This window comes from Garra rufa, chromosome 24 (genome assembly GCF_049309525.1).
Source record: "Garra rufa chromosome 24, GarRuf1.0, whole genome shotgun sequence".
Classification (NCBI taxonomy): Eukaryota; Metazoa; Chordata; class Actinopteri; order Cypriniformes; family Cyprinidae; genus Garra; species Garra rufa.
In genome coordinates this window covers 21,071,396-21,090,232 of record NC_133384.1, presented here as the reverse complement: position 1 = coordinate 21,090,232, position 18,837 = coordinate 21,071,396, and the positions used below count along the sequence as shown (strand labels likewise).

The 18,837-nt window shown below is 36.2% G+C and overlaps 2 protein-coding genes across 2 annotated transcripts in view; one reads left to right on the top strand and one right to left on the bottom strand.

The window, feature by feature from the left end:
• Positions 1-642: 642 nt before the first annotated feature.
• Positions 643-13,877, top strand: kpna1 (karyopherin alpha 1 (importin alpha 5)). The gene is made up of 14 exons (XM_073830363.1): positions 643-787; positions 3,058-3,194; positions 4,338-4,451; positions 4,540-4,639; positions 4,728-4,822; positions 5,081-5,212; positions 5,303-5,391; positions 5,470-5,569; positions 7,259-7,422; positions 8,337-8,415; positions 8,505-8,630; positions 9,347-9,474; positions 9,603-9,778; positions 12,147-13,877. The coding sequence occupies exons 1-14, from the start codon at positions 673-675 to the stop codon at positions 12,332-12,334; spliced, it is 1,743 nt and encodes a 580-aa protein (XP_073686464.1). The 5' UTR covers positions 643-672; the 3' UTR covers positions 12,335-13,877.
• A 1,576-nt stretch (positions 13,878-15,453) lies between these two features.
• The window catches only part of fam162a (family with sequence similarity 162 member A), a 6,840-nt gene continuing 3,456 nt past the window's right edge, over positions 15,454-18,837 (bottom strand). The window contains exons 4-5 of the mRNA XM_073830514.1: positions 15,905-16,013; positions 15,454-15,810 (exon numbers count right to left, since the gene is read on the bottom strand). Coding sequence (XP_073686615.1) covers positions 15,694-15,810; positions 15,905-16,013 — 226 coding nt within the window. The 3' untranslated portion in view covers positions 15,454-15,693. The remainder of the gene's footprint in view (positions 15,811-15,904; positions 16,014-18,837) is intronic.

Here is an 18,837-nt window from a genome sequence, read left to right as displayed (position 1 = left end):
CCCGTGCTACTAAAGACTTGTTTTGCGGTCCAGGGTCACATATGCTAACGAAAACTTCCTTTAAATATAGTTTTACTTTATTTTAGACTTCATTTATTTATCTATATCTTTTGTTTAAACTATTAGCCTATGTAGCCTATATAAAATGATACGTATGGTACAGTGAGGCGAATAAGAATAAACCTCGTTAACGTGTTGCCAGATCTTGTTAAATAAACACCTGCTCAGAAAAATAAAGAAATAAAACTAAGACTAATGTGTACACACACATCTCTCTCTCTCTCTCTCTCTCTCTCTCTCTCTCTCTCTCTCTCTCTCTCTCTGTAAATTATCTTTTTTTTCATTCGTGCATTTACACCATTTGGGCAGAGGACTAAAGAAGAAGAAACAAGTTTAAATCGTGTAGCCTATTAATAATTGTATAATAGCGCATAACATATGTGAAGAGCATGTGGACATCTGGCAGTTGCGATTAGTATTCAGTTAAACTTTATTTTTTTGATACAGAGGTCATAAAGCACTAGCAAGCCGTTTTGTTGGTCTACATAAACTCAAAAAAATCTCTTCACTCATATTTATAAGCTCCTTTATTTAAAAAAAAAACAGGTTTATGTAAAAAAGAGGACATGGCAACACTTCGTTACACAAAACTGGCAACATCGAGAACCAGACATGCGCTTCGCACACGATGTCCTCTCCCAGTGCGCTTGCGCAGTATCACTATACCGGCGGAGGCTGAACGATAGCAGCTTAAACGACGCAGGGATAAACGAGACAGTTTTGACAGGTCAGTGCGCCAGTGTGGGTTATTTGTGTTTGAATGGTTTTATTCTATTTATATGATGTTGAATTCAAAATACAGAAATGTTAAAACATAAATATAAGCCAGCAGTCGGACAACCTTGTTGGGTGGGTTAGCAGGGGAGCTAACAGAGGCTGCTGCGCAGATCTGGGAGGGGGAGGCGAGTCTGGCGTTAAGACGATATTACCAACAAACCTGTGTTTCAGTCGATGATCACTACCATGTCGGGGGCTGAAATGATATTTTATTGACTTGAATCGATCGTCTCCGCTTCATAGGCGACATGTATGTTTGGATTGGTGTGTTTGGCGGGGTGTTTTTAGGTGGAGATGGTTGGATGGGTCGCTCCCCTTCACTGCGGGCTGAAGCGCCACTGCCCATGAGAAGCGGGTTAAAGACATACTGATAGATGTAGTCTGGCTCTGTTTCTTACTAATGTCATAAATTCTTTTTAGCCATAGTCATGGCAAAACACCACAGGTGAATGGAAATTGTAACTAATATATGTCTGTCACCGACCTTACTTTTACATTTGGTTCATCACAGTGTATTAAAACAATGTTTTCTGAAATAGTATGCTTACATATGTTAGTTTTGTTGACATATGTGACCCTGGACCACAAACCAGTCATAAGGTTAAATTTTACAAAACTGGGATGTATTCATCATATGAAAGCTCAATAAATAAGCTTTCTATTGATGTATGGTTTGTTTGGATAGGACAATATTTGGCCGAGATGCATCTATTTGAAAATCTGGAATCTGAGGGTGCAAAAAAATTAAAATAAATCACCTTTAAAGTTGTCCAAATTAAGTTCTTAACCATTCATATTACTAATCAAAAATTACATTTTGATATATTTACAGTAGGTATTTTACAAAAAATCTTCATGGAACATGATCTTTACATAATTTCCTAATGATTTTTGGCATAAAAAAAATAAATAATTTTGACCCATACAAAGTATTTTTGGCTATTGCTACAAATATACCCAGCGACTTAAGACACATATGTGACCCTGGACCACAAAACTTAAGTAGCACGGGTATGTTTGTAGCAATAGCCAACTATACATTGTATGGGTCAGAATTTTTCTTTTATGCCAAAAAATCATTAGGATATTAGGTAAAGATCATGTTCCATGAAAATATTGTGTTATAAAATATAGAATTTTCTCACCGTAAATTCATCAAAACTTATTTTTTGATTAGTAATATGCTTTTCTTACAACTTGAAAGGCAATTTCCTCAATATTTTGATTTATTTTTTGCACCCTCAGATTCCAGATTTTCAAATAGTTGTATCTAAATATAATTGAATTTAATTGGAAATTGTCCCTTATGACTGGTTTTGTAGTCCTGGGTCACATATTAGGTCAAAAATGTACAAATAAGGGTTTTTACCATTTTGAAATGTTATTTTATCACTCCATAAATAAACAAATATCAACTTTTTTAAGAAATATTTTTTCTTATCAGTCAAGTTACTGATAAGCAGGCAACCCCCTGTGTAAAAACCTTTAGAATATAGATAGGAATAAAATTTTAAAGGTCGGTGTTTATCATTGGGCCGTTGTCGTCTTGACCTCAACTATTATTTGTAAGTAACTTCCAGACTCTGACTAAACAATACTGACAAACAACCTCAACATATGCTAATATATTCTGGTTTAACCCAGCATTTAAAGGGGTAGTTCAACCAAAAATTAAAATTCCGTCATTAATTAAACCTGTAAGACCACAAATTAATATAATTTTGATGAAATCCGAGAGCTTTCTTACCCTCCATAGACAGCGATGCAACAGACACATTCAAGGCCAAGAAAGATAGTAAGGACATCAATAAAATTATCCATGGTTCATCTGTAATTTTATGAAACTACGAGAATACTTCTTGTGCGCAAACAAAAATCTAAAATAACTTGACTCGTGGTAGGTTTGGAATGACACGAGTGAGTAATTAATGTAATTAGGTGAACTATCCTTTTAAGTGATTGACAAGGTTGTTTGAATAGGTTACAGCTCTGACTACATTAGTATTCTGTATTTTTGCTGCTGTCAGATTAGTTATGTCACAAATGTTGTATGTGCATGCTTATCTGGCATTATGATGGCTGTATGTGTCCACTGTTGATGGAATCAAGTGACAATAAATGATCTTTCAAAGCCTGTCATCTAGCTAAGATCAAGCAACTGTTTTAATGAGTCTTGGTGATTCCTCTTGCGCTCATCTTGCTTTGATCATGTCTTTCCAGCAGGCAACATCATGAGTCAGGGGAAGGACAATGCACGTCTCAAAAGCTATAAAAACAAATCGCTCAACACAGATGAGATGAGGAGGAGGAGGGAGGAAGAAGGCCTGCAACTTCGCAAACAAAAGAAAGATGAACAAGTAAGAGGATGGGAGATATGAGAGAGGCTTTGTGCATCTTTGTCTTGTATCTTATTATACACTACCAGTCAAGGTTTTTAATGTTTTAAAGAAGTCTGTTTTGCTCACCAAGCCTGCTTTTATTTGATCCAAAATACAGCAAAAACAGTAATATTGTGACATATGTTTATTATTTAAAATAAGTACTTTCTCAGTAATATTGTGACATATATTTATTTAAAATAAGTACTTTCTATTTGAATATATTTCAAAATGTAATTTATTCCTGTGATCAAAGCTACATTTTCAGCATAATTAATTACTCCAATCTTCAGTGTCACATAATCCTTCAGAAATCATTCTAATATACTGTAATTAAATAAATGAATACATTTATTTAGCTAGAATGCTTTAAATTGATCAAAAGTGACAAAGACATTTGTTACAAAAGATACATATTTCAGATAAATGCTGTTCCCCCTTCTATTTATCAAAGAAACCAGAAAAATACTATTTAGCTGTTTTCAACATAATATTAATTGAACAGAATCGTGTGATTAGAGTAATGATGCTAAAATTCAGCTTTAACGTCACAGGAATAAATTAAATTTTAAAATATATCCAAATAAAAAAACTGTTATTTTAAATAGTAAAAATATTTCAAAATTGTACTGTTTTTTCTGTACTTTGGATCAAATAAATGCAGGCTTGGTGAGCAGAAGAGACTTCTAAATCATTTAAAAATCTTACGGTCCAAAAACTTTTGACTGGTTTATATAACATTATAAATGTATTTACAGACACTTGACCAATTTGAAAAATATATAATGTATATTTAGTGAATGTGAAATACCGGGTCGGTCATTATTTTTTTCAGATCTGCATTTATTAAAGGTGTGTTTTAACATTACTATGTTAGACTGGCTGAAATGCTCAAACAAACAGAATAATACATAATTAAAAGCTGCATAATATCTCAGATTTTGAGAGAATCAGCCTTCAAATTTCTTACTTCTAGTTCATTCTACAGGAGAAAATATTTTAACACTAATAACAACACTTGTTTGCTCCTTCCAAGGAAAGAAATGCAACATTAGTACTGCTATGTGCCACATGGTGGTATTTTTATTGAGCCCAGTGAGCTGAGAGTTTGTGTTCCTACAGCTATTCAAGCGCAGAAATGTGGCCACGGTGGAGGAGGATGGAGCACTGGAGGATGATGGGATGTCAGACAGTGGATACCTGGAATCACAGGCCAACAATATGGACCAAATCACAGTAAGAAAATTAAAACAATAGTTAAACATAGCCTTTTACTTATTGATTAAAAAAAAATGATTATAACCTATTCGTTCCATCGTCACAGGGAAGTGTTATTTCTGAGGACATGATACAGATGATCTTCACCAGCTCCCCAGAACAACAGCTCATAGGAACACAGCGTTTCAGAAAGCTCTTATCTAAAGGTAAAAACCCAGAAGACTGACATTCATGCATTTGCATAATCATATTAATGATAAATGGATGCTAATTCCATCTTTAACCCTCCATTAGAGCCTAATCCCCCTATTGATGAGGTTATCGCCACCCCTGGTGTCGTTGAGCGATTTGTTGAGTTCCTGAAAAGACGAGAGAACTGCACGCTACAGGTGAGCCCCCTAAACCGTATCTAAAACAAACTATACAGCCTAGAAACAGAGGAACAGCCTGCAGACGTAATCCTTAAGTCACAGCAGCGAGACAGTGAGTCATTCGGCGTGGATCTCTCCCAGCACATGCTCACACTATTGGAATGTGTATATTCTGCAAGTCTCCTCGCTATCTTTATTTAATCCCCTTGGCTTATGAATGCTGCTTTAGTGAATGCTTTTCTGCAGTATGGTGACAGACGTCCTGTCTCTTCACAGTTTGAAGCAGCGTGGGTTCTGACCAACATCGCCTCGGGGACATCCCACCAGACGCGTGTGGTCATCCAAGCTGGGGCAGTGCCCATTTTCATTGAGATGCTTAGCTCGGATTTCGAGGATGTACAGGAACAGGTAAACATGTCACTGAAGGGGCACAAATAGGCCCAGATAGGTATAAAATAAGGCTAACTTTGCTATTGAAACTGTCTTTTTCCATTGCAGGCGGTGTGGGCTTTAGGCAATATTGCAGGTGACAGCACTGAGTGCAGGGACTATGTTCTGGACTGCAATATTCTCCCCTCTTTAGTACAGTAAGTCGTGCAATCATTTGTTTTATAACAACCATACTGCTGAATAGTTGTTCTAATTATGCCGATTCTCATTTTCAGGTTGTTGGCTAAACAAAATCGTCTGACTATGATGAGGAATGCAGTTTGGGCTCTGTCTAACCTGTGCAGAGGAAAAAACCCACCCCCTGATTTTGCCAAGGTAAAAGTCACCTCCTACTATTTCCTTTTATTTTCAGTACAATTTATTTGTATGGTGGTATATTCAAATACACATACACTACTAGTCAAAAGTTTTTGAACTGTAAGATTTTAAATTTTTTTCAAAGAAGTTTCTTTTGCTCACCAAGCCTGGATTAATTTGATCCAAAGTACTATATTTTTACTATTTAAAATAACAGTTTTCTATTTGAATGTATTTTAAAATGTAATTTATTCCTGTGATTTCAAAGCTGAATTTTTAGTATCATTGATTTCCTTCAGAAATCATTCTAATATTCTGATAAATAGAGTTTTTTTGTGTTCAGAAGAACAGCAGTTTTGAAATAGAAATCTTCTGTAACATTGTAAATGTCTTTATCATCACTTTTGATTAATTAAAATCATTCTTGCTAAATAAAGTATTAATTTCTATAATTATAGAATAGTGTATACATTGTATACATGTAACATGGTATAGTGTATAATGTTACAAAAGCTTTTTATTTCAGATAAATGCTGATATTTGGATCTTTATATTGATCAAAGAATCCTGAAAAAAATTACTTAAGTGTTTTAAATATTGATGATAATAATAATAATAATAATAATAATAATAATAATAATAATAATAAATGTTTCTTGAACAGCAAATCAGCAAATTAAAATGATTTATTTTCAATATTTGTGTTCTATAAATCTGTTAAAGGCTGTTTTATAAAATTATTAAAAAAGTTAAAAAGTTTAAAGTGATTATGATTTTGTTTTTAAACTTTATACTTTATACTTTTTTTGTTTTCTCCACGAAGTATGTGTTAAGTTTAAACTGACATTTATAGTGTTACAATAGATTTCTCTTGCTAAACGTGCTGTTCTTTTAAACGTTACATTTATCGAAGAATCCCAAAAAATTTAATGGTTTATGCAAATATTTTACAGAACACAACTGTTTTCAACAAAATATTAGCAACTTAGAATGATTTCTGAAGGATCATGTGACACTGAAGACTGGAGTAACTATGCTGAAAATACAGTTTTGCTGTCACAGGAATAAATTACATTTAACAACATATTAAAATAGAAAATACTTATTTAAGTTGCAAATATACATCAATATATTTTCTATCAAATAAATGTAGCTTTGAGAGGTTTTTTTAGTGTGCACTTGTGCAGTGGCAGCAGTTTTTGTATTGCAGGAAGGGGCAACCCACAAACAAGTTACATTATTGTAGCTTGAGACGTTTGACTAAAGCACATAAATTATTAACAGCCAGAGGCCTATCTTTACAGTTAGAGCGGCTGAATCCTTATGGCTATTAGCTGTTATTGTTTTACATCGCTTTGAATAAAAGCATCTGTCAAATTAGTGGATGTAAATGAGGAGAGAATGATAGATGAAAAGTGCCTGCTAAATGACAAGCAAGCACATAAACAACCATAGCTTCAGTTCACTAGCCACAAACCTACATGGTGTTGCTGTGGGTAGCATGTACACGTGTCATCCTGGTCATGTTTGCTTAAGCTAGAACTTATTATTATTTATGCTTAATTACTTAATGTTGATTTATTATTGAATTAAAATATAAGTTCAATGTAATTTAACTTGATAATTAAGTAATTTAAGTCTAAGTAAATCACATGTATACACAGCTTTAAACTTCAAGATCTAAGTTGTATTTGTCTTTAAATGCAGGTGTCGCCTTGTCTCAGCGTTCTGTCCTGGCTGCTCTTTGTGAATGATACCGACATTCTGGCTGATGCATGCTGGGCTCTTTCTTATCTGTCTGATGGTCCGAATGAGAAGATCCAGGCTGTTATCGATTCAGGAGTTTGTCGCAGACTAGTGGAGCTACTGCTGTAAGACATGAAAAACAGATGAAAAGAATAATGAATAGCTTTAGCCAGTAATTGTCAGCCATTGTGACTCCAAAACCCAATTATCAACAACAATATTTGAAAAATCGTATTCATATGAAACTCTGGTTCTTTAAAGAAAACAATTTAAATAAAATATGAAATATCTTGTGTTTAAGTTTTATTTTAGCTAATTTTAAAGATGTTTTCTCTCATTTTAAAGGGATAGTTCACCTAAAAATGAAAATTATTTGTCATTAATTACTCACCATCATGTCGTACCAAATCTGTAAGACCTTTGTTCATCTTCGTAACACAAATGAAGATATTTTTGATCAAATCTGAGAGCTTTCTGACCCTAAAAGGTAGTAAGGACATTGTTAAAATAGTCAATGTGATAAAATAGTCAAGACATAATATTATGAAGCTACGAGAATACTTTTTATGTGCAAAAAAAACGACCAACTTTATTCAAAATTATTAAAAATAATGACTTTGAAATGTGTTCACGACAGTACCACATAGTTTTTTTTGTTTTGTTTTTTTACAGTAAATATTCTCGTAACTTTATAAAATTACGTTTGAACCACTGATGTCACATGGGCTATTTATTGATGTCTTTACTATCTTTCTGGACCTTAAATGTGTCAGTTGCGTTGCTGTCTGTGCAGGGTCAGAAAGCTTTCGGATTTGATCAAAAATATCTTAATTTGTGTTCCGAAGATAAACGGTCATGTGATTTGGAACAACTTGAGAATGAATAATTTAAGACAGAATTGTAAGACCCTTTGGAAGTTTGCTTCAGGTTGAGAACCACTGGTTTAGGCTTTTAAGATGGCTTCTCTTTATGTTTTTATGGGCGCTACTTCAAATCTTTAAGTCAAAGCAGTTTTCGAAGGTGTTTGTATGCGTTTCAGACATGCAGAATATAAGGTGGTGTCTCCTGCACTAAGAGCCGTGGGGAACATAGTTACAGGAGATGACCTACAGACTCAGGTGAAACAACTGTACTTTTTTCGCCCTCTGCAGTAATACTGTAGCATTACATAATTTGGGTGTAACATCATTTGGTTTCTCATAAACAGGTGATTCTCAACTGCTCTGCCCTGCAAAGTCTTCTTCACCTGCTGAGTAGCCCGAAAGAGTCTATTAAAAAAGAGGCATGTTGGACCATCTCCAATATCACAGCTGGGAACCGTGCACAAATACAGGTACATGCATGTTTACATTGGAGCATTTGTTTCAGAACCTGGTGTATTTTCAGCCTTAGTTTGGTTAATTTAGGCATATGTGACCCTGGACCACAAAACCAGTCATAAGGGTCAATTTTTTGAAATTGAGATTTATACATAATCTGAAAGCTGAATAAATAAGCTGTCCATTAATGTATGGTTTGTTAGGATAACTATTTTGACATTTGTAATCTGAGTGTGCAAAAAAATCAAAATATTGAGAAAATCGCCTTTAAAGTTGTCCAAATGAAGTTCTTCCCAGTGCATATTGCTAATCAGTAATTAAGTTTTGATATATTTACAATTGGAAATGTACAAAATATCTTCATGTAACATGATCTTTACTCAATATCCTAATGATTTTCGACACAAAGGAATAATAATTTTGACCCATACATTTTATTTTTGGCTATTGCTATAAATATACCTGTGCTGCCTAAGACTGGTTTTGTGGTCCAGGGTCACATTTATAAATACGGCGATCAAGCTCAGATCAGCACCGAAACAATGAGTCTGAGATCACATGAATGAGGTGCTTGTGAGAAAGCAATCTGACCAAACTTGCATAAAGACTTTTTGAAATGTTGCCTTGTGAACTCGAACTGAACTAGGAAGAAACTGCAACAATGTATCTACAGGTTTGTAAATGCCTTGAGTGTGTTTCTCTCCCACAATCTTTGTTTTGATTTTTGTAGATGGTGATAGATGCAGACTTGCTCCCCCCGTTGATAAATATTCTGCAAGTGGCCGAGTTCCGTACAAGAAAGGAAGCGGCGTGGGCCATCACAAATGCCACATCTGGCGGTTCTGCTGAGCAGATCAGGTGAGACTAAGCACTGCTTAAACCTGGTTTTAACATGCGTTGACTATGACCATTTGTTGTGATCAGATCACTTCCTGCCTCGGCAACCAAGACAGATTTTTATTTCAATGCTTTAATCTTCTTCTCAGGCATCTTGTTGAGCTTGGTTGCATCAAGCCCTTATGTGATCTCCTGACACTGATGGATTCAAAGATCGTACAGGTGGCACTGAATGGCTTGGAGAACATCCTAAGACTGGGTGAGCTGGAAGCTAAACGAGGAGGAGGAATCAACCCCTACTGCGCTCTCATTGAAGAGGCGTATGGTATGTTAGCCATCACACTTACTATGAAATTTATGAAATATCTATGAAAGATATTTTTTGATGAAATCTGACAGCTTTCTGACCCTGCATAGACAGCAAAGCAACTGACATGTTCAAGGCCCAGAAAGGTAGTTAGGACAATAATAAAATAGTCCATGTGACATCAGTGGTTCAGCCTTAATTTTATGAAGCTTTTAGTACTTTTTTTGTGCGCCAAAAAAATCAAAAAAATAACATCTTGAAAAATGTCTTATCCATTATTCTTCTGACTGTGAAACAACAGGCCAGTGATGCCATCTTGTGGACAAACTAATTTGCAAAAAAAAAAACATCAAGTTTGAGCACACAGTATATGCAGTTAAAAAGTCTGACTATAAGGTCTACCTGCAGTCTCCCGCCAAAAAAGATTTATGGTTTAATATTAGTATTTATTAATAGTTAATAATACTATATTAATAGTTAATAATAATATTTAATAATAATAATGGTATTATTGTAGTGCAGTAGTAATATTATTTCTTTATCGACAATTTTTTTATAAGTTAAATAATAATAATAATAATAAAATAATAATATGTTTAATAAAAAATAAAATATTTCTAATACTAACAGTAATATATTGTTTTAATGCCATATTGAATGGGGGAAAAAAACTGGTTTTCTTTACTTATCTGTCCTCATCATTACCACATGCCTGTAATTGGTTCTCTGGGGTCTTCAGATCCTTCATTACATCCAATCCTTTCAACAATAAATCCTTTTTAATGTTAAGAAGCGTTAATCTTGCCAATGTCATTATTTCAGCAGCTTAGATTTCCACAATGAGCTTTCACGTTTTAAATTTTCATGTTCATATTAATACGTAAAATGTTTGATTTAACTTTGAACTTCCTTGTCAACTAAAATGTTACTTTCAACAACTAAAATTAAAGCTGCTGTCCGTATCTTTTTTTGTGTTCAAAATGTACAAAATTTATATAAGCGAGCACATAGTGAATCCATTTTCCAAACCGTGTTTTTGGCTTATCCTGAATCACTATGGTGGACCTATAATAGGTTTTTATATTCTGACTATTTCAGACTGGTTCTGGTAGGAATTTCTGTGGAGTAGCCCAGTACCTACTCGGGCTGTGTATCACCAGCAATGTCACGATACGATACATATCCGATACAGAGGCCACGATATGATATGTATCACGATACATGACTGCACTGTTTCACCTCATCAGAATTTAGTAAAACAGCTGTTTTACTATTAAACATGCATAATTTGCTAACTATTGGCAGAACAGGCAGTTGACCTCAGCATTATGAAGGTCCTCCATAACGGTACCACAGTACAATATAGGTAGTGGTCTATGTTTCATGTCTACATTGGGCACTCCCCAAATGTTTAGTCACTCAACCAGATCACGTTGCGCACGCACACAGACAAATTTCTTAGCAGGACCCCCCAATTTTTTTCAATAAAATAGCTTAATCACTGAGCAGCTACATTATCTTTCTCAACAAGGAACTGGTAACATTCTTTCTAAAGCTAAAGACATGGCTTCAATGTTAATATAGAACCGTGGCAAACGATGCTAATTCATACATGGCGCCTCTCTCTTGCGTACACATGGTTGCCAGGTTGACAAAGATAAGTAACTCACTTAGCAGATATTTCCATATTGCGCAAGTGGGATCACGTGTCTTTATATCAGGCAACCCCAGTTGTTTTCATCTGCGGCAAGATTAAACCATGTTGTAGCCTATATATTATGCTCCATTCATTATTTACATAAACAGAGAGAAGTAGTTCTGGCTACAATGTTATTACACAAGATACATGCAGTTTTTTATTACCTGCTATACCTCTGAAAGTTACGGACTGCAGCTTCAAGTAAAACTGACTAAAAGTGTGACCCGAGACCACAAAACCAGGCATAAGGGTCAATTTTTTGACCATTCTGAGATTTAGAAATCATATGAAAGCTAAATAAATAAGCTTGATATGTGGTTTGTTAGGATAGGACAATATTTGGCCGAGATACTTTTTTGAAAATCTGGAATCTGAGGGTGTAAAAAAATCAAAATACTGAGAAAATGGCCTTTAAAGTTGTCCAAATTAAGTTCTAAGCAATGCATATTCAAAAAAAATTGATATATTTATGTTAGGAAATTTACAAAATACCTTCATGGAACATAACCCTAATGCTTTTTGGCATAAAATAAAAATCAATAATTTTGACCCATACAATCTATTTTTGCCTGTTGCTACAAATATATGTCCATGCTACTTAAAACTGGTTTTGTGGTCCAGGGTTACAACTGACAACATAATTGGCAAAAAAAAAACAAAAAACATTTTCCTATTGCTTTCCATCAGGGTTGGACAAACTGGAGTTTCTACAGGGCCATGAGAACCAGGAGATCTACCAGAAGGCTTTTGACCTGATCGAGCGCTACTTCAGCACAGAGGATGAAGATCCGGCCCTGGCACCTGCTGTCGACCTCCAGCAGCAGCAGTTCCTTTTCCAGCAGTGTGAGGCTCCCATGGAGGGTTTCCAACTTTAACACTTTCCTTCACCCCTTTCTTCTCCAATCAATCCACCCTGGCGGGTGAGCGTCACCCCCCACTGACCCAACAGAGCGAAGGATTTAACAAACGAACATTTCAGTTAAAGTGTGATATACAAGAGCGTGTGTTGCCGGTCAACCCATTTTCCCCCTCTTGTCCTACTTCCCTGGCCCGGTCCAGAACGATGGCTCCAGAACGATTGCGACTTCTTGTCCTGATGCAGAAAACGTGACCAGTAGATCTTTTCGTATGACTTTAAAATCCCACTTCCTATATTAAACTGTCATTCATCCCATCAGTCCCTCAGCCCGATTCAGGAAAACTGCATCCAGCGATGACTTAATAGGAGCTGGGAAAGCACAGCTCGTGTGACGTGACTGCAATATTGACTCTGACAAGGGATCTGCTTTCCATCTGTTGTAAAACACTGGACTGACCGTGTGACTGTGTTTGCATGTCTCTAAAATCCCACCTCCGCCCAAAAAAAATAAATAAGTCAAGGCCAACGTGTGCCGGAAAAACTCAAAAGGACGTCTGCTAAACGCAAGGCACTTTTACCCTCTCATTTGACTAAGACAACTCAAAGACGGACTGAGGGGTCCGGGTTTTCTGACCAACAATGCCAGTCAGACGGTCTCTTACTTTGACTTGCATTGGACATGCATTCCGACAATGACTTAACTGTACAGGCTCCGCCTCTCCTTTTAGGGTTACACATTTGCACCTTTGGAATTCTGGGAGTTGGAGTCTTCCCGCTCACTGAAACTGCTGGACAGACAAACAGACAGGTCCTTATCCTGTGCATTAGACCATTTGATACTTCAAGAGGACGATTTCACATTAGCATCATCTTCATCGGCACTTTACGTTCAGAACAGACACCCTCCGTTTAGATTCAAACCTCTGTAGAGCGTTTTAGGCCCCCGAAACGCTTCTCAGGATATTGAGGTGAAAAGGAATGGCGCGTACCTGCATTACGGGATGTACTTACAGAAAACACTAAGTATATAAGAGCGCTGCCTCATTCTGGCTGAGAAAATTTCAACCCTTTTAAAGCTTCCGACATATTTTAACAAGCTGTTGAAAATTAAGCTCAAAAGGCTTTAGCTTCCTGACGTGTGTGTGAGACAAACTTAAATATTAATGTCTAATCATGCTGAATGCACACACACATTCAGACACACCATATTTTCAGAGTGACTAGAGCTGTATGTGGAAAAATACAGAGCGCAAAGCTGTTCAGTTCTGTTTGTTGTTCTGGGGGTTAGAATCTCTTAATACCGAAGGTGCCATAATCCTCATTTAAAAAAATGGAGGTGGAAAATGACATACAAATGGACTTTAAAAGAATTTATCAACAAATTTAAACTTAAGATTTACTGGGTATTAGCTCAAGGTATGATTGTTTACTTAGGTTTTCTTATTTCAATGTCAGATTCTTCCCAGAGATGACCAGCTCTTTGTGTTCAATACTGCTGTCGTATTGAGATCGTGTAACTGTTCTCTGTTACGCCATTTGCATAAATGCTGTTTCATGAAGCTTGGTGGTCAAGTGATTTCATTTGAGTTCTGGAAGAGACTCTTATTCATCATTGCTTCATTCACAGAAGGGGAAGTCATTATGTTTTCGTTCTTCATGTACATTTAACCTTTCTGACCAGGCACTTATATTTTCCTATGTCATTTAGTGCTAATAGCTGTGCTGGTTTTACTTAAGGTTGGTTATTTTAATCAAGCATAGACAATAAACATCAGCTTTAGGAAAAACCTTAAAGGAACAGTGCACCCAAAAATGAAAATTTGCTGAAAATGTCCAAAATGATGGAAAATTGCTCACCAATGGATCCTCTGTAGTGAATGGGTGCCGTCAGAATTAGTCCAAAAGCTGATAAAACAACTCAAGTCCATCAATTAATATCTTGTAAAGTGAAAAGCTGTGTGTTTGTAGGAAACAAAATGTTATTATCCATTATTTTAACTTTAAACCATTGTTTCTGGGCAAAATCTATAATACCACCCTCCAGTGGAAAAGGTCCATCCCTGTTGTCCTCTCACATCAGAATCCACAGAACTTGACATCCACAGTGCTTGATCTGTGCGTATTTCTCTTCTGGCTCAGACAAGATACTTTTTCATCAGAAAAAAATATATTTTTTAATTGAATTAATTTAAAAACATGATTTGTTTTTAAAGACTTAATTTGATGGACTGGAGTCGTGTGGATTGCATGTGTATTATGAGGTTTTTATAAGCTGTTGGGACTCATTCTGACGGCACCCATTCACTGCAGAGGATCCTTTGCTGAGAAAGTGATATAATGGTAAATTTCTCAAAATCTGTTCTGAACAAGAAAAACTCGTTTACATCTTGGATGGCCTGAAGGAGAGTAAATTCGTGAAGTTTTGAGTTTTCTTTTAGGCTTTATAGGCTTTTGGGTATATTTGGACATGCCCCTTTTCTAAACAACCCTGTTATAGCTTCCCAAAGGGTCAATTTCAACATTTATTTTGATCATTGTTGACCTAGAAAGTGCTGAGAATGGACTGCAGTTTTTTTTTTTTTTTTTTTTTTCAGATTGAGCAAAAAAACCTAGGACTAGTTCGGTTTTTTACATTTTCTCAATCATTTAGCAAATGGTTTGATTAACAGCAGTGGTTCTAGAGGTAAAATTGTTCGGAATGAGAAGTTCTATCGTATGATATGAATATTGTGTGTATGTGGAAAAACCACGCAATATAAAATCATTTACACCCTTGAAAAATGCTATATCCATGGTCCTTTAGAACGTTTTGGCGTCCTTTTGTGAAGGAGAGTCAAAATCCGAGTCAAAACTTTTTTTTTTTGATAATTATTGATATTCACTCTCCAGAGAATCTTCATGCACTGGATTGGATCTGATCGGGCGAAAAACCTTACGACTAGTTTGCAAAAGTAGGTTTTGCAAAATACCAAAAACTTTTGCAGTTTTGTCCATTTGATCCTGTCAGGCGGAATGGGGCAAGCTTTGTTAACTTACGGTTTGGTCTGCCTGACATGCTTGAACCCTTAAATATAAGCTACAAAAACAAAGAAGTTAACAGTAAGACTTTAAATATAATAGTAAAGAAAATAAATATCAGAGGAACACCAGTTTATTTTTTTCTTAATATGTGTATATATACAAAAAATTCAGACAGGGAAAACCTCACATCTTTATTTTATACACTACCCTAAAAATTAGTTTACTATGTAAAGGAAAATCTGTACCACTTCCACCATGGTTCCCATGGTGTGTAGCATTTAACATTAAATATCTGGCTGTGCTGTGATCCCAGCTGACGCTGAGACAGGCCTCGGGAGCTCAGATCGATGCATCTCACTGAGCTTTCTCTGCAAGCACATTGGCCGCCTCCTTCTCTTTCTGTGCCTCCTCTCTCCATCGAGCCTTCTTCTCCATGTTCCAAGCGGTCAGATTTTCATTCCGACCTGCCGCCTGTCATCAAAGGCATTGGTTAAAGTATATGACAGCCATATATTGTGCAAGCTAAGACAGCTTTTCATTTATAAAGCAGCACACTTTTTATTACCCTTTTGCCAGAGACAGCCATAACGAGGCATGCCAGGATGGTCACCGCCATCATGACATAGCAGGCCTTCACACGCACTCTGTTCCTGGCAGCATCAATCATCTCAAATCTGAAAACAGTGCAGTATTTTATAAGTATAGAAAATGCTGTTTCATATGCTTAAAGAAGTAGTATTGTACAATATAGCATTTTTGGTTAAAAAGTATTGAAATGTAATTTTTTTTTTTAGAAAATGACCAATCATTTCGCTAGATAAGACCCTTATTCCTCAGTTGGGATGTGTAGAGCCCTTTAAAGCTGCACTGAAACTGCAAACTCCATTCAAGTCCACTACATGGAGAAAAATCCTGAAATGTTTTCCTCAAAAAGCTTAATTTCTTTTCGACTGAAGAAAGACATGAACATCTTAAATGACATGGGGTGAGTAAATCAGGAAATTTTTATTCTGTAAGTGAACTAATCCTTTCAGTGCTAACAAACAGGTACACCATCTTTTCGAATGAATCGTTAAAACGACTAGTTCAGTGTCATTTGTTCTTGAATCGGGCTTCACTGGTAGCGCTGTGTGCTTTTGATTCCGTAAAAAGAATCAGTTCATAAAAGTCAGTTGTTTTCAAATCGAGCTTCACTGGTAGCGCTGTGGCTTTGTTTTGATTCAGTAAAAAGAATCAGTTCATAAGAGTCAGTTGTTTTCAAATCGAGCTTCACTGGTAGCGCCGTGGCTTTGTTTTGATTCACTAAAAAGAATCAGTTCATAAGAGTCAGTTGTTTTCAAATCGAGCTTCACTGGTAGCGCTGTGGCTTTGTTTTGATTCAGTAAAAAGAATCAGTTCATAAGAGTCAGTTGTTTTCAAATCGAGCTTCACTGGTAGCGCCGTGGCTTTGTTTTGATTCACTAAAAAGAATCAGTTCATAAGAGTCAGTTGTTTTCAAATCGAGCTTCACTGGTAGCGCTGTGGCTTTGTTTTGATTCAGTAAAAAGAATCAGTTCATAAAAGTCAGTTGTTTTCAAATCGAGCTTCACTGGTAGCGCCGTGGCTTTGTTTTGATTCACTAAAAAGAATCAGTTCATAAGAGTCAGTTGTTTTCAAATCGAGCTTCACTGGTAGCGCTGTGGCTTTGTTTTGATTCAGTAAAAAGAATCAGTTCATAAGAGTCAGTTGTTTTCAAATCGAGCGTCGTAGTCTCAGCGTCAGACGTCACGCCCACAGAACTTTGGCTAAACCTCTGATGCGTATGGTACACTGGAAACACTTCAGGAATGTCGAAGTCGTCATCTGATTAGTTGAATTTGATCGGATTTATTTATTAGTGTCGCGTCTATTTTCGGTCTGCTGGGAAACAAAGCGCTGATTGCTTATGCAGACGCCATTGTTGTTATACACTTTTGCAACGTTCGCTAATAAATTACTGACTTACTGCTTGTTCTCCCTCTTCTTATTTAACTTTCAATGCTGGTTATTTCAGTGACTGAGTTGTTGCACGCCAGTCTGTTGTTGTGGGGACATTTCCTCGCCCCGAAACGTGATGCTGAACGAAATGATTGGTTGTTTGACATGTCGGTCAAACGGCCTTATGGGCGGGCCTTGGCCAATGAAAGCTGCCATGAATTCCAGACCCTCAACCGTCAGTCTGAAGGTCTGGCTACGTGAGACTAGTAGCGCCGTGGCTTTGTTTTGATTCAGTAAAAAGAATCAGTTCATAAGAGTTGGCTTATTTTGAATCACTCTTCGTGGGTCGTTTCCTCGTTTGTTTTTGTGTGTAGGACAACACGATAGAAAGACTCTTTTTGTTGTTTATATACAACAACAAAAGTCAAACATTAATATATCAAACATGTTTATTTTCAGTGCCATTAGTTTCAACTCAAATAACAAACAAAAATTATTTTATTTTATTTCGACATGGTGAAAAAACAACAGATGTTTAGATATGTTGCTCGTGACACCTTGCTTGCAACATATTAGTTTATTACAGGGGTTCTCAACCTTGCCTGACATTTCCTCGAAAGGCGTTGATTTTTAAACCTTTTTTATTATCAAAACATTTGTTTTGCCTTGTTATTTTTTTACTGCATGTTATTAAAAAAAAACTCAAAATTCAAACAAACTATATAAATTAAAGCTATACTTTTGAATTTAAAAGAAAACCCTCTGCTCAGTTCTAACTTTTTTACATGTGTATATACACATATACAGATATACATATTTAAAGCTCCTGAATTCTTTAATTCAGACATTCTTCACAACTTCAGAGTACTTTTTCTTAAGTAAGTGAGCCTCTCAAACATTCAACAGGGAGATGCCACTCACTAAACCTGTCCTTTTTAACTGGACTGACTGAATATCTACTGTTTGTATTTATTATAAATAAACAAACAAATGAAAAAATACAGTGAATGCATTGTAAATCTGTTTAAGCTGGTGCTAATATGTGCATAAACACTACTGACCCTTACAAGATCCACCACTATGGTTGAGCAGGACACTCACAAGACATTCATTTTGGCAAATATTTACAAATTTCAAGCAAAAATACTATGGATCAGAGCCCCGAAATCATGAATAGTTTGTGAATCAACAGCGGACTTATTCGTGCCTAATGTACGAGTCTGATATACAAGAATGAATACATTAGGCACGTGCGAGTTTGTTACCATTACTCTGGTCTTCATTACCTTTACATTAGCGCGAGGGTTTGTTTCATGCATGCAGCCAAGAGATGAAGTAGATACCTGTCTTCCCATGGGGCTATAGGTTACATTTATGCGGGCGGGAGTGGGACGAAATAACATACATTTCTGCTGGAGCAGGCGGGCGCGGGACTAAAAAATCCGTCCCTTGCAGGTCTCTAAGATAAAGTTTGCGTACAGCGGTAGCTTTATCTTCGGTTTTTACAAAGTGTAGCCACACTTTTGAGCGCTTCCCGTGATC